At 35.9% G+C, this 15,166-nt stretch overlaps 1 protein-coding gene across 1 annotated transcript in view; it reads right to left on the reverse strand.

Moving 5' to 3' along the window:
• Positions 1-12,134: 12,134 nt before the first annotated feature.
• Positions 12,135-15,166, reverse strand: part of Ubl3 (ubiquitin like 3) — a 91,890-nt gene continuing 88,858 nt past the window's right edge. Inside the window, exons 4-5 of the mRNA XM_004631057.2 lie at positions 14,115-14,192; positions 12,135-13,839 (exon numbers count right to left, since the gene is read on the reverse strand). Coding sequence (XP_004631114.1) covers positions 13,787-13,839; positions 14,115-14,192 — 131 coding nt within the window. The 3' untranslated portion in view covers positions 12,135-13,786. The remainder of the gene's footprint in view (positions 13,840-14,114; positions 14,193-15,166) is intronic.

Here is a 15,166-nt window from a genome sequence, read left to right on the forward strand (position 1 = left end):
CTAAATCGGACTCGTAGTGACCCGCCTGTTTACAGCCTCCCAAGAGCTGGGATTACAGGCATGCACCACCATGCCCAGTCTTAACTGCTGTTTTAGTGCACCCCAGGGGTGAGGCTGGCATGGCAGGCTGGGAGATCGAACCCTTGCCTGCTGGGCCTGCTTGCAGGTGCTTTAACCCGCTGAGCTTTTTGGTCAGCTGAAAGCCCTATTTAATAAGTGTACCTAAACCTCTATTCTACAGGGAATCTTGGCTTAGGTAAATAATGCTGAAGAATGGTCACATTATCTTTGGAGAAACTGAAAAAGTAAGTAAGTCTTTGCAACTAAGCAGAGGTTGTTTGTAGCCCAACAGTTTCCTGTTGCTATTGCAACAACTTATAGTAACTTGGCAGAATCAGACAATGCCAATATGTGGGCATATAAAAAAAAAAGGAATTTTCCAAAACCATTTAAAATTTCTTTGAAAAGTAATTGGCTATTTAAAACAACTGTATTTTGAGATTTACAACATACAAAGCTAAATGTTCAGTACAATAGTACAAAATGTAAGTGATGGAATAGACTTATATGCATTAGTAGTTATATGAAGACAAAATGTAATAATGTAAGAATATATTTTGCAAACCCTAAAACATTCATTAAAAGAAAAGAAATAGTATAACTAGTAAGTCAAGTGTGGAGATAGTTAAAAACAATCGAGAGTTAGAAAAAGAAGGAATGAACAAATGAAAATCTTTAGTATGCAACAATTTCTTTTTTTACAAAACCATGTCTTTAAATATGTCCATAGTTACATTAAATGTAAGTGATGTAAAGACTCCAACGACAAGGCAGAGATTGATCCCATTTTTTAAAAGCAATAACTTACTCTATGCAGTATATAAGAAACACACTTTAAAGCCATAAATAGGCTAAAAGTAAAAGTATGGAAAAAGATAATATTGTGCAGCTCCTAGTCATTGGACAGTTGGGGTGACAATAATTATCAGGAAAAAAATAGAGCTCAGGACAATGAACACTATAAATGAAGAGGGGCATTTTGTTATAATAAAAGAAAGAGATAGACAGCAACTTTTATTGTGCATGTATCTAATCACAGCTTCAAACGAATAAAAAACTGACAGAACAGAGAAATCTAGATATATAACGAGATTTCATCAGTTCTCTAACTAACAGAATATGCAGAGAGAAGGAAAATTTGAACAACCCTATCCAAACTTTTAATTTTTATTTGTACAGTACTACACCCAACACTGGGAATAAACACTGCACTCAAGGGTGCATGAAGTTTTCTGCTTTGCCCTCAAAATCTAAGAGAATAGAGAGTAGAGCTAACCTGACTGCCCAATGATCTTATTTTTCTTTACATCAGAATTTATGAATATTTACTTTTGAAACATGTGAACCCTGGATCATCTTCACAATTTCCAATCATTTTGTAAGCTAATGGCTAGCATTCCCTTCTGTGTTATTAAGAGACAGTTTTGAGTGGAAATAGGAAAACTTTCAGTAAATATGCAAGATTAACTACATATCAAGAATTCTAGAGCACTAGGCAAAATCAATAGTGTATCCTCTTCAGACTTGCTAGTAGTTGGTGAGTGCCTCTAGTCCAAGGACTGGCATGTAGGTCTTTTTCTACCTTTCTTCGCTCCAAGTTCAAAGTGCTGGCTCAGCTCTTGTGCTAGTGACACTTGGACTACCAAGGTGGCTGTCACAATTTCACACATCACATCCAGAGAAAACAATGTCTAGTGGCCAAAAGAAGTCTCTTGCAGGTCTCCTTGGGAGTGTCTCCCCACAATCACTTTCAGCAGAGTTCCCTTCCCTTCTCATTTGCCCAGGTGGGGTCTCTGCCCAATGCCAACCCAGTCACACCAAATGGGAAGGACTTTCTCAGGCTGGAATAAGGAAGGTTACATTTCCCTGAGATGAGTGGGTCAAGGAAAATAATACTCTCCCATCTAGAAAAGTCAGAGTTCAGCTAGCAAGGATGAGTTGGGTTGCTGCAGAAGCAACCACTAGTGTCTGTCTTTAAATTTAGCACTACAAAAATCTAAAAGGATGTGACTGTTCCTCTGTAGGGTTCTAACATTTCTATTTGAACCTTTCTTTTCTTCCGCATCAAAATGAACATAAGCACAGTAGTTTAGCATTTGTTACCTTGATGGGATGGTATTATCAGCAACTCAAGAATTAATCAGACTTTGAACCACCTGGGGAAGAAAAGAAGGAAGAGGGTGGATGCCCCAAGACCCACGTCTGAGAGATTGGAAGGATTTTTTTTGGCGGGGGGTGCGGTGCTGGCTCAGGCTGACTTAAGGGCGGGTCTGGTAAGGCATGTGGAGCTGGGGATTGAACCTAAGTGTCCTGTGCCTGACTGCGTTTGCATAAGCAGGCGCTTAAGCAACTGAGCTAACCAGCAGGCCACCAAGAGAAACTGGAGAAAATGAAGAGACTTCAGTACAGAAGAGGAAGTGGGAGGAATGCAAAATTCTCCTCTTTCCAGGCTCCTGATGAGAGAGAGGATTGAATCTACAGTTGACAGTGAGGGCAGGTGACTCTAGAGGCTTCCAAGAAGAAACACACCAGTGGAACACAGCGGTGGATGCTGTGCCCTACAAAGGTTGGTGACTCACACTCAAGGGATTGGCATGTCACCTGCAGGGAGTGCTTGGGTGGGCACCATTTTGAGGAGAGGCCAACTGAACCTGGGAGTTGAAGCAGCCATGGGTTGGCTTCATCTCAGGGCTCCAAGTATTGAAATCCCACAAGGACTAGAGTGGACAACCACAGGAGAAGTTCAGGGCCAGGGAGGCAAGACTCCGTGTTGCAGGCTGAACAACTCAGGCTCCAAGACCAGATGCCAGAATCAGCCTGTACTTCTGTGGATTTGCAAGTACTATATGAGAATCAGCACCCGCAATTCTCTTACCGTGGCCTGGCTGGGACTATTCAGCACACACCTGGGCACTAACTGCTTTTGTCTACCAGCAACAGCAGTCATGCCCTGAAGTGGACACTGCAACAAAACTGAAGACCCCAGAAGATAACCACAAGTTTGAAATCACAAATTCCTTTTTTACTTTTATGTTGTTTTTTAAAAAAAGTTTTCCCATGAGTGAATAGTTTTCAGCTTTTTGGTTTACTTTTGTTCGTTCCCCTCACCTTTTCCTCCTGCCTTCATCACTTTCCATCTCTTTGTCTTTTAGCGTTGCTTCCAGCTTCTAATGTCTCTACTTTTCCTCTTATCTTTTAAATTGCCTGAGGGTAAAATCATTCTATTGAGTGGGTATTTACTGAACTTCCTTGTTTGCCTTAGACTTTGTTATATAACTATAAATCTTACAACTACAGTTAAAAGGTGACAAAGTTTTGGCTGTTACAGTTATTTTCTAGTTTATGCTTGATACTGTTGACTGTGCTAGCCAAGGTGATACAGTTGTGATCAATTTATCTTCTTTGTATGCCAATACCTAGATTGTCTGGAGGGTAAAAAACAATACTATAGTCCAGTACCGAAGAACTGAGTGGTAGGCCACTGAGCACAGTGGCACATGCCTGTTATCCCAGGGCTTGGGGGCTAAAAACAGGAGTATCACTATGAATCTGATCTGTGTAGTGAGACCCTGTAGACCCTGTACTACACACATACACACACACACACACACACACACACACAAACATGTACACGCACACACTCACACACACACCAAAAAAAAAAAAACTGGGTGGTAGGCCAAATAGTCAGCAACAATTCATCCTTAATAAATTTAGAGAGAATCTGTGGTCAGACTCAAAAACCAACTATGCCTGGAAGACATCTCTGAAAGAGTTATTCCTTAAGAAGTCTTGATAACAGTAATAAAGCTATCCACCATAATCAATTTACAAGACTCAACACAGAAAATAGATAAAAACAAAAAAATAGAAAATGACAAAGCACAGAAGAAGCAAGATGCCTATTCCACAACTTGCCCATGGCAAATCATGGGGCACAGAGGTGGAAGAATAAAAACCTCTGAGCTGAATTTTATAAAATGATAGCAGCAGAAGTAACAAAACAGATCAATAAGTCTCTTGACCAAAACCAGAGATATTGGAGGATAATGACCATAATGAAATAAATGATTAATGAACCATGTACTATAGAATACTAAAAGTTATTAGAGAAAACAAACAAATCACATATACTGGAAAATCCATCAGAATCACAGTAGACTTCTCAATGCAAGCCTTTAAGTCAAGGACAGCTTTGAAGTATGTCAAATCCTAAAAGATAACAATCTCCAGTGCAGATTAATGTAACCACCAAAAGTATTTTTTAAAACAGATGGATAAATAAAATACTTCTATGATAAAGAACACCTGAAGGAATACATGTTCACCAAACCAGCACTGCAAAAAGTTCTACAGGATACTCTAGAAAAAGACAATTCCAGGAATCCCAACGGAATCAATTTACTAGGCCAGAGAAGCAATTAAACAGGAGGGAAAGGAAGCAAACTAAAAACAGGAAAATAACGTAACAAAGATAAATCAATACATATCCACTAAAACCATCAAAGTAAACAGTCTTCATTCACCAAATGAAATACTGGCAGAATGAATCAAGAAATAAGATCTAACAATATGCTGCACACAAAAATACTTAACTGAAAAAGAAATTCATAGACCAAAAGTCAAAAGGTTGAAAAACAATACGTGTCAAGAACCTGGAGAAAAGCTGTTCTATTTAGAGACAAAATGGATTTCAAGATTGATCAGAAGACAGAAAGGTCATTACATATTTGTTAAGGGAATATTCCAAGTAGAAGAGATAATAATCATAAATATATATGTACCAGGACTGGCAAGATAGCTCAGTGGACTAAGTGCCTGCTTAGGCAAGCTCAGGGACCAGGGTTCAACCCCTGGCACCACATGCCATGCTGATCTTCCCCCGGGTGCACTAAGCTGGCCTACGAGACCAGGAATGGTGGTCGTCTCAGCATTGGGGAGGCTGAAAATAGGAGGATCACTGTGAGTCTAAGCTGCTTACTAAGACCCTGTACCAAATACATTTTTAAAAAAAATCAATCTATCTAGATATAGACATCAAATACCAGTGTATACAACTATATAAAACATTAAAGGATATGAAAAATCAGATATAGCACTAATACAGTTTGTAAGGAGGGACCACAATACCCCACTGTGACATATAGATCAACTAGACAAAAATAGAAAACAAACATCAGAGCTGAACAAGTCCTTTGTACTAATGGACTTTGTAGTTATCTACAGAATATTCCACACTATAACAGAATGCATATTCTTCTCAGAGAATGGGACATTCTCCAAAACTGATACACACTGCCTCATAGAATATGAGTAAGTGAATAAATTCAAAAGAACTGAAATCATTTCATGTGTATTATCAGATCACGATGCAATGAAATTGGAAATCAATGGCAAAACCCACTAAAGTACGTAAATACATAGAAATTAAATAACAGCCTCCTGAACAACCAATGAATCACAGATGAAATTAAAGATAGACAGTTTCTACAATTAAATGATAACGGCAATACGACATACTGAAACTCATAGAATGCAATGAAAATAGTCCCAGGAGGAAAATTTATACTAGTGAATTCCCACATCAGAAAAACAGGACAAGCTCAAATAAATAACCTAATGTTGAACTTCAAGCTTCTAGAAAAGAGCAAGTGAATTCTAAAGCATGTACATGGGAGACTATAATAAAGATCAGAGCAGATATTAATGCAGTTGAGAATAACATACAAAGAATCAAACAGTTGGTTCCTGAAAGATTAGACAAATCTTTAAATATATATATATATATATATTATATATATATATAATATTATATCAAATTCATGGAATTAGGAATTAAAAAGAGCAAAATCACAACACATCTTACAGAAATCCAGATGACCAATACCTACCTCAGGAAACTGTACTCTAGTAAGACAGAAAATGCCAAAGGGACAGAATTCTAGATAGGTATGAATTACTGAAGTTGAATCAAGAAGATATAAAAATTCTAAAACAGCCCAGTATCAGTCAATGAAATTGAAGAATAAAAAAAAGTAACTTATATTAACAAAGAAAAGCCCAGGTTCTGATGGATTCACTGGTGAATTCTACAAGAACTTTAGAGAAGTTCTAATGCCACTATTCCTCAAAATCTTTAATGAAGTTAAAAGGGAATCAGTACTTCCAAAGTCATTCCTGGAAGCAAATATTCCCGATACCAAAACCAGAGAATAACCCAACTAATAAAAAGAAAAACAGGGCAATCTCCCTAATGAACATAAATGCAAAAATCCTCAATAAGATAACGGCAGAATGCAGGAAATTATCAAAATTATACACCGTAACAAAGAAGGATTCACCTCCATGGTGCAAGGATGCATAAATCAATAAATACAATATACCACATTAACAGAACTAAGGACAAAACCACATCATTATCTCAATAAATGTAGAAAACACATTTGACAAAGTACAACCCCCATTAATGACAAACATCTACAGAAAATTGGAATAGGTTTTTATCTCAATCTGATAAAAGCCATCTATGACAAACCAGCAGCCAATATCATACTAAATGGTCAAAAATGGAAAGCTTTCACTCTAAAATTAGGAACAAAGATGCCCCCTACCAACCATTCCTGTTCAATTCCATATAATTATGGTAACATTAACCATAGTAATCAGACAAGAGGAAGAAATAAAAAATATGGATAGGAAAGGAAGATGTTAAATCATCATTTGTTGATGACACATTACTTTACAAAGAAGACCGCAAAACATCCATCAAAAGATTCCTACAATTAGTAATCAAATTTGGCAGTGTAGCAGGATACAAAGTCAACAATCAAAACTCAATAGCAGGGCCAGTGAGATAACGCAGCGGATAATCCTCAATAAGATACTGGCATATCTTATTATGTATGTTATATCTCGCTAGCAGGGCCAGCAAGATAACTCAGCGGATAATCCTCAATAAAATAACCCTGCCGCCAGAGCCAGTGACAGAGCCTGTAATCCCAGCACTGGGAAGGCTGAAAACAGGAGGATTATTACGAGTCTGATCTGCATTGTGAGACCCTGTATCAAATACACAAATTAAAAAACAAAAACAAAAAAAATCTCAGTAGCATTCGTATACAGTAACAAATTGACGAGAAATGAGGGAAACACCTTTCAAAATAGCATTGAGAAAAAAGAAACTTATGAATCAAACAAAAGAAGTGAAAGACTTATATTTTGAAAACTATAGTACTCTGAAAAAGGAGATTGAAAAGGACATCAGAAAGTGGAAAGGTATCCTGTTTTTGGTTAAAACAGTGAAAATGACCATAATTCTAAAACTATTATTCATATTTATTTTTCCCTTTTTTATGTATTTGATACAGGGTCTCACTATGCAGCCTAGACTCGTAGTGACCCTCTTGTTTTCAGCCTCCCCAGTGCTGGGATTATAGGCATGTACCATCACACCCAGTTATACATATTTAATGCAACCCCAATCAAAATAAAAATACCATACATCACAAAACTAGACAAAGCAATCATAAAATTCTTATGGAACCAGGAGAGACCTAGAACATCAAAAGCAACAAGAACAGGACAGGGGACATCACAATTCCCAACTTTAAGTTATACTACAAAGCTACCACAGTTAACAACAAAAAAACATGGTACTGGCAACAAACAAAACCCCAGACCTGTAGGTCAGTGGAAGAAATGTAGATACATAATCGATGTCGATGCAGAAACAGCTCGAAGCATGCTCAGCTCCTTCACCAGAAGCCTCTTCAATAAATGGTGCTGAGAAACATTTCCAAATGCTGCAAATTGAACCTATACACATTTCTCACCATGCACTGCACTAAAATCAAAATAGATTAAATATCTAAATGTCAAAACAGAAACAATCTGCTGGAAGACAGAATAAGAAAGTCCTAAAGATACAGGTTTAAGCAAAGATTTTATAAACAAAACCTCAGTTGCACAGAAAGTATTACAAAGAACCAACAAAGTGATTCTCTCAAAAATCCGTAGATTTGAAAAAGCTTTTGCACAGCAAAAGAAACTACCAACAGAGTTAAGAGACAATGCACAGAAAGGGAAAAAATTTTTACTACTTTCAGAGGAGTAACATCTAGAATACATAAAGAACTCCAAAAATTCAGACCCCTAAGTTTAAACCTCCAATCTAAACATGGGCATTTGAAATGGAAAGATATTTCTCAAAGAAGTACAAAGAGCAAGTAAGTGTATGAAAACATGTTTCACATAACTGGCCATCAAAGAAATGCAAATGCAAACAATATTATCTCACACTAGAAAGAATAGCTATCATAAAAAAATCAATCACTACCAAATGCTGGTAAGGTTGGGGAAAAAAGTACTTTTCTCCATTGCTGGTACAAGTGTAAACCGGTACAAGCAACATAGCAATCTGTATGATTCCTGAAAACCTTAATCTAGATAGATTACATTTGGCCCAGCCACTCCCCTTCTAGGCATCTTTCTCAAAATGTTCGAAGCATCATACCACAGTGATATTTGTATTACAGCAGTACAGTTTATAACAGCTAAATCTTGGAAACAGGCCATACAACCATCAAGATGGGTAAAGAAAACATGGTATTTGTATACAACAGAGACTATTCTAACATAAAAAAGCATAAACTTGAGACATTTGTAGGACAATGGATGTACCTCTAAACCAGTCTTAAGTAAAATAATCAGATAAACAAGTAAACACTGCTCTTTTCTTATAAGACATACCCAAAGGGTAGAGAGCGTGAATCTATTCAAATGGGAAGGGGAACAAGAGAGGGAGGAGGAAAGAAAGGAACGGAATAAAAATAGAATGAAAAAACTTGAAACAAGTTTTTGTAAATGGGAAATGGGAGGAAGGTTAAAGAGAGGGGAACAGAATGGGAAATATAGTATCATGTACTGATAAAAATTCCCTATGATTGAGTAGGTAGGATAAATATGTACCAATAAAGACTTAAAGCTGAACAAACTCAGATTTAGCAAGTAAGGCACAATGAAGGCTGGGTGTCATCAAACTAATGCACCGCTGCACTATCTTGCCTGGGTGTTTCCTGATCTAATCATGTGGAAGCCAATAGCTACAATGTAAAAAAAAATGCATTATCATCTCAGGACTTTCCTCTTTTGATCCGCATTCATTCCTCTCACCCTCCCATGTTTATGAAGTTGTGTACAGTGCCAGTTCCCTTTTGAGTGCTGTAGGCACATAATTCCATCACGTTCTGAGAGTCAGGTTTATGTCAGTACATCACTACAACCAATTCTTACTGTCCACAATCTATAGCCTGCTATGTAAGCATCCAAGGCATCTGTGTGTGACATATTGCAGGGTTCTCTATTTCTCTTCTAATGATTTTCTTTCTTTATGAATGTTTTCAAACACATCATCACCTACTTTCTCTGACCTTTGAAAAGCTATTTTTAATCCAAGAGTGGAGTATACACTGATGCCTACCTACCTCATTTCCCAGATAAAGCCTTTTGACAGGTTTGTTACGTAAATCTTTGGGCAAAGTAATGCTGTACAGATTTTAAAATAAACCTTACACCAAACCTACAAGTATTGTATTAATGTCGCATATGAAAAACTGAAGCTCAAATACTAACTTGCTCAAAGTCACCCAGTTCAAAGACAGGTCTGACTACAAAGCCCAGCTGTTTTCATGGTATTGAATTTTGACTGAATAAACATAAACTGCAGATAATTATCAGATGAAAAAAAGTCTCTGAGAAGCATGGAAGGAAAATGGCACACTAATTAGTGGAACTCAGTTAAGTGGTATCCCCAGGGAAAACCACCATGTGGTAAGGAGAGTGTGAGGGGAGCCAAGCCCAAGAACCAGGGGGTATTCTGAGAACAGGACAAGCCCCCAACTGTCTTTTAGGTAATATCTGGATACGCTGAAAAGAAGTCTGAGGTTCCAGGTCTGCTAAGTGTCATTCATTCTTCTCTCTGAATTCTGTAACCACTTTGTATTATGACAGCAATTTTTCCCCACCAAACGTAAGACTAACCTATACCAAATCAGCTTCAAGAAACATTTTGTAGAAAGCAAAAGCCGGATATGGCATACTGTTCAGGTGTATAATAACTGCATCCTAAAACTGTTAGCCTATTCTACATCCAAAAAACTAATTCACTTTCAGAATCACTTTAGGAAACTCTTTACCTGACCTCTTATTTTTTAGTTGAACTACATGAGATTGATAATTTCTACTCCAAAATGTTGTTTTACTATGTCTATTCTGCATTTCCTGAAAGCTGTCATTTTGAAATAAAAAAAAAAAAGATATAAAAAAGTATAAAGAACAAACATTTGACATAACTGTCAAGGATCATAAGCTTTGATGGCAAAGAATCAGTTGTTTCTCAATTTTTCCCATAAACTCAGTTCTTTTGGGTGTAAGAAGGCCACAAGCACTAAAGACTTCTGAAGAAAGCCTGCTGGGTACAGGACACACTGGGTACAGGACATGGTGGGAGTCAGCCTTCAGCACCTACTGCCATGTCCAATAACAATGCCCTCCTGGGTGTGGAAACGGTGCTTGGTACATGCCAGAAGCTGAAGTTTCATTTCAGACATGCTCTTTCAAGCCTTCTTCCCATTCAATCACCCTGGCTAACAAAAGAGTGCATTACAAAACAATAATGGAAAAAAAACAAAACCTGCACCAGTCACCAATGTGTATTAAACGTTGGTTAGTTACTTCTCTTTGGCTTTGGTAAACTGTAAGAGAGTAAGGACTGGTACCATGTTGAAGGTTATTGAAGAATAAACTGGACAAAGGAAAACAAAATGAACAGAGATAAAGATCAGAAAGACACAACAAAGTTATGAATGGAAGTTATGTAAAAGAGAAATATTCTACAACAAATGAAGAAAGTTTCCATTTCCTTTCACATGAAACATTGTTACCACAACTAGCTAACAGAAATCACTGTAACAGTGGTGAAAATGACTTCATAAAACTAAAGATAGATGTTTGTTATGAGAAAAGCTCATTTAATGTCATGATGTTAGATACTCTAGATTTCATGATAAGATACAACTCAGCCTGAAGACAAAGCAAATAGTTCAGATTAGGGACACATGCTGAGTCTTCAAAAAAGAAAACCTTTGCCTTCTCTAGAACACCTGAAGTCTGAGATGAGTTAGATACCAAGCACTGGGCAGGGATAGAGGCCCATAATTCAAGCTTTATTTATATTACTGGGTCTGTGCAGCTCTCACTTTTAGGTAAGTGAACTGCTATTTATGGCAGAGGAATCGTCAACAGTAGTCCTGGATATAATCAATCATATTTTAACCATCAGGCAGTCCAAAGAAGTGTTTTTAAAGGACAGTTAAGTACTTTCATGTATACACTATTAAGGCATGTAAATTTTTGGTGTTTTCAGTATATAATTTTACTGTTATTTTTATTTTCTTTTTATCTTGTCTTACAACCACCATATTAGTTATGAAGTGACATAATTCTTTTTCTACCAGAACCAGTTTATCCCACTGAGAAAACTCTTGGTCTTACGAAAGGGAAACATATGAAAAATGGAAATGCACTGAAAACCAATAGGGAATATTTTTAGCTATCATAAAAATGCAATCATAATTAACTGATAGTCTTTTAACTTTGGAAAAACTCATGAGTAATTAGAATCAAAATAAGTATTAAAAGTAATTACCAGTGCTTTGTATGACAAAAGAAGAATAAAGCCACAAAGGCTAATAGCCCAATTAAGTAACTACCAGATTCCTTTTCAGTCAACACTAACAGAACCCACATTTGAATCAGTCAACAAAGCATATAAATATTTAACATTTCTTGAAATAACATTGTAGCAATAACAGAGACTACATATTTCTATTCACTGTTGTGACTAAGCACAAATTAACCAGGTTAAATATCAAAGATACATAGGGAATATTCCCAAATCAAAGAGAATATTAATTAAATGAACTTTAAAAGATTCAGAAAGTAGAAAACATTTTAAACATGAGACAGTGCTCAAACAATACTGACTTAATCAAGGCCTTTAAAGTCATCACCAAAATGCACTACGATATCTTTTTTTATTTAGTTTACAGAAAGAATCTCTAAGTACAGGTTGCAGAAAGAACGTGTTTAGTGCTATTTACATTCATTTTAAAACTCTGCTCTATACAAATTTAATTTTGATCAGTATGAACAATATTTTTGTAGCTCTACTGCATATAAAGCCTTCTCATCAAAGCATTAACAATGAATAAAATAACATGACTGCATTTAAAGAAAGCTAACCATTTGAAATCATTTACATTTAATGCTTAGAAGGGTCATGAACACTTACGAAATACAGAACATAATGTCAGCCTGCAACTTCATTTTTAAAAAGACTAAAGTTATTTATATGGAATACTGTTCTATATACTACACGCCAATCTATATGTGAGTTCTATAGTTAGGTATTTTATAAGTTTTTTTATTAAATATATTCTACACATATTTGTAATTTCATCCAGGAATATTTTTTCCTAGTGAAAAAAAAATATAAAATCTTTCATTTTTTTTACAGGTTTAGATGAAACTAGTTCATGCTTTAATGCTGTGCAAATTGTTTTTAGCATATCAACCTTTAAATTACTGGTATAAAATAAGAGTGGCATCTTTCATCATGTATGCCTTTAAAAAAAAATCAGCTTTTTTGATTTTCATACAACTGCAAGCACGAATATGAAATGCAAACTATATAAAGAAATAAAATTAGTACTGAGATTTATTTTTGTAATTTTGAGAATTCATCTGAACTCTCTAATGCGTATAACATTGGACACAGATAGAGATGAGATGTAAATATGGAAACGTCCAATTTTCTGGTATTCAAATAAGTAAAATTGATCAGTCAATGAGGTTTTCTACTATTTCTGCATGAGAATGAAAACCTCTGTGCGCCTCGCACCCTCCCACATTAAGGCTAGGAAATGCACTCTCACCCCTCCCTTGTGCTGTCTGAACAAGCACTCAGCAACAGCAGGCCCTAAGAGTGCATGGGTTAAACGAAAAAAATTAGTTTCATCAGCCCTCTACTGAGTGCTTTAAACAACAGGCACATTTTTTTTTTTTCATTTGTTGCAGTGAAAATAGTCACACTTAGTTTAATATTCTGTGCCAGTACAACGACCGTGACTGACTTTGGTAGAATTCAATCAACATTTAGTTTCTTTTCCATTTTTTCCTCTCAAGTTGGCCCAGTAATTAACTTCATTAACTGCTGAGTGTCTTCCAGTGTGGAACTGTATGAGTGTTTCTAGGTACCATAAACTGATATAAATTCTGCTGATGAGGAAAATGATGTCAATCATTTTTTAGTGCAAATTGTGTTTGGAATACTTGTTAGTTCTGGTGATGAAAATTTTTGTTGCAGCAAATCATTTCTACAATGAAAGATAACTTGTTAAACTTTTCCCCTGGAGATTGACTGCATTCAAAAACCAATATATTTTAAAACTGTTCAACATAGACAAATTTAAGAAATAAAAACTGATGGTGAAAATTGTTCTTGGTTCTTTTTACTTTCATGAGAAAAGATGAGTGTTAAGGTGACAATTTGGTTCCATGGATTTGCAGGCAGACTGTTCCTAAAGGTTTCTGAAGCTATGATGGGTCTCTTGTGTCCCAGCAGCATGAAAGACAAAGACTGCATCACACCACACTAGGCAGACAGTGTTTACAGGATTACACAGCAATTACTCTCTCCAGTCTTTTCACGGTTCCTTTGACCTAGACAAAGAAGAAAAGTGTAAGAACACTAGAACAGGGGCACCAAAGTATAATAATAATTTTTGTACTTTTTGCATTTTTTAAAATTAAATGGCTGTTAATAAATTCTCTTTTAATGTTAGCATAGTCCAAAAATGTCTTACTGTTTGCTTGGCAAGCTCTTTTCATAAAGTATGAGAACTTCCCCTCCTTCAGAAAAGCCAAGAAAATCCCAGCCATTTTTGAATGCCTGTCTTTGTGGCTCAAATGAGACATTTCTTCAGTGTATGGCTTACCTTGAGAGTTTGGCTCTGGCAATGTCTCTCTGGCCACCAAATGCATCACTGTTGTTTTACCAAAAGGAAGTTTTAATGCTAGAGAAAAAGCAGAAGACAATTTGTTACATACACAATGATGCGTTAAAATTATTAACTAGAAGTAAAAGCATTTAAAAAATGAATTGCATTTTGTATGATTTCCTCAAAGACAGAACTTCTTACTCAAGAAAAGATCTCTACATACCACGATTAAATTAATATTACCAGAGATAACTTTCACAGTTTCAAAATGACTGTTCCTACCTATGGCCCTTATTAGTTTGGCAAATATATCTGTATCATTTAATGAAGGGGACAAAGAGAAAATATATAATTAATTTGTTATTATCAGTGATCACCTTTGGGAGAGATAAGAATCTTTTAAAAACATTTTTAAGTATACTTTTTGCAAATTAAGGAAAAGTTTGGGTTAACAGATGATCTAATTATGTATCAGTTACTGCACTGATTACTACTTAATGTAGAAACAGGAAACAAATTTAATTTTCTTTTTTAAACTTAATTTTAAATATTAATCCCATATTCTTCAACTAGGAAAAAAAATTTCTATTTTTAGGTTAGATTCATTGTTTTAGTATTACTAATAATAGTTTCTAATCAAGTCTTTAAAAAAGTCTTCTCATTTGTTCTCTGCAGAAAACTACATACAGCCAGCACAATTTGTGGAGTTGTTTCCATAGTTTTACTGTTTTAATACATCACACTGCTTTCTCCTTGTCAGCTACAAATTATCAACAGTAGAGGGCCCAGGAGACAGTTTAGCATCATAAGTGCCTGCCTGGCCTGCTTAAGGTCCTGAGTTCGATTCCTGGTATCAGAAACACACACACACACACTAGTAGATACTGATGCAAACAATATTAAAAGGAAAAGAAAGAGATTAACAGAAACTTAACATGCTGTTTTCTTGAGTGTGGATGCTTTTCCTTTCTATTGGCACTAGACAGTATTCTAGAAGAGGTTTCAGCCATTAAGAAATAATTAGAGAAATTCTGTATCATTTTAATTTT

Source organism: Octodon degus, unplaced genomic scaffold, assembly GCF_000260255.1.
Source record: "Octodon degus isolate 3935 unplaced genomic scaffold, OctDeg1.0 scaffold00038, whole genome shotgun sequence".
Lineage (NCBI taxonomy): Eukaryota > Metazoa > Chordata > Mammalia > Rodentia > Octodontidae > Octodon > Octodon degus.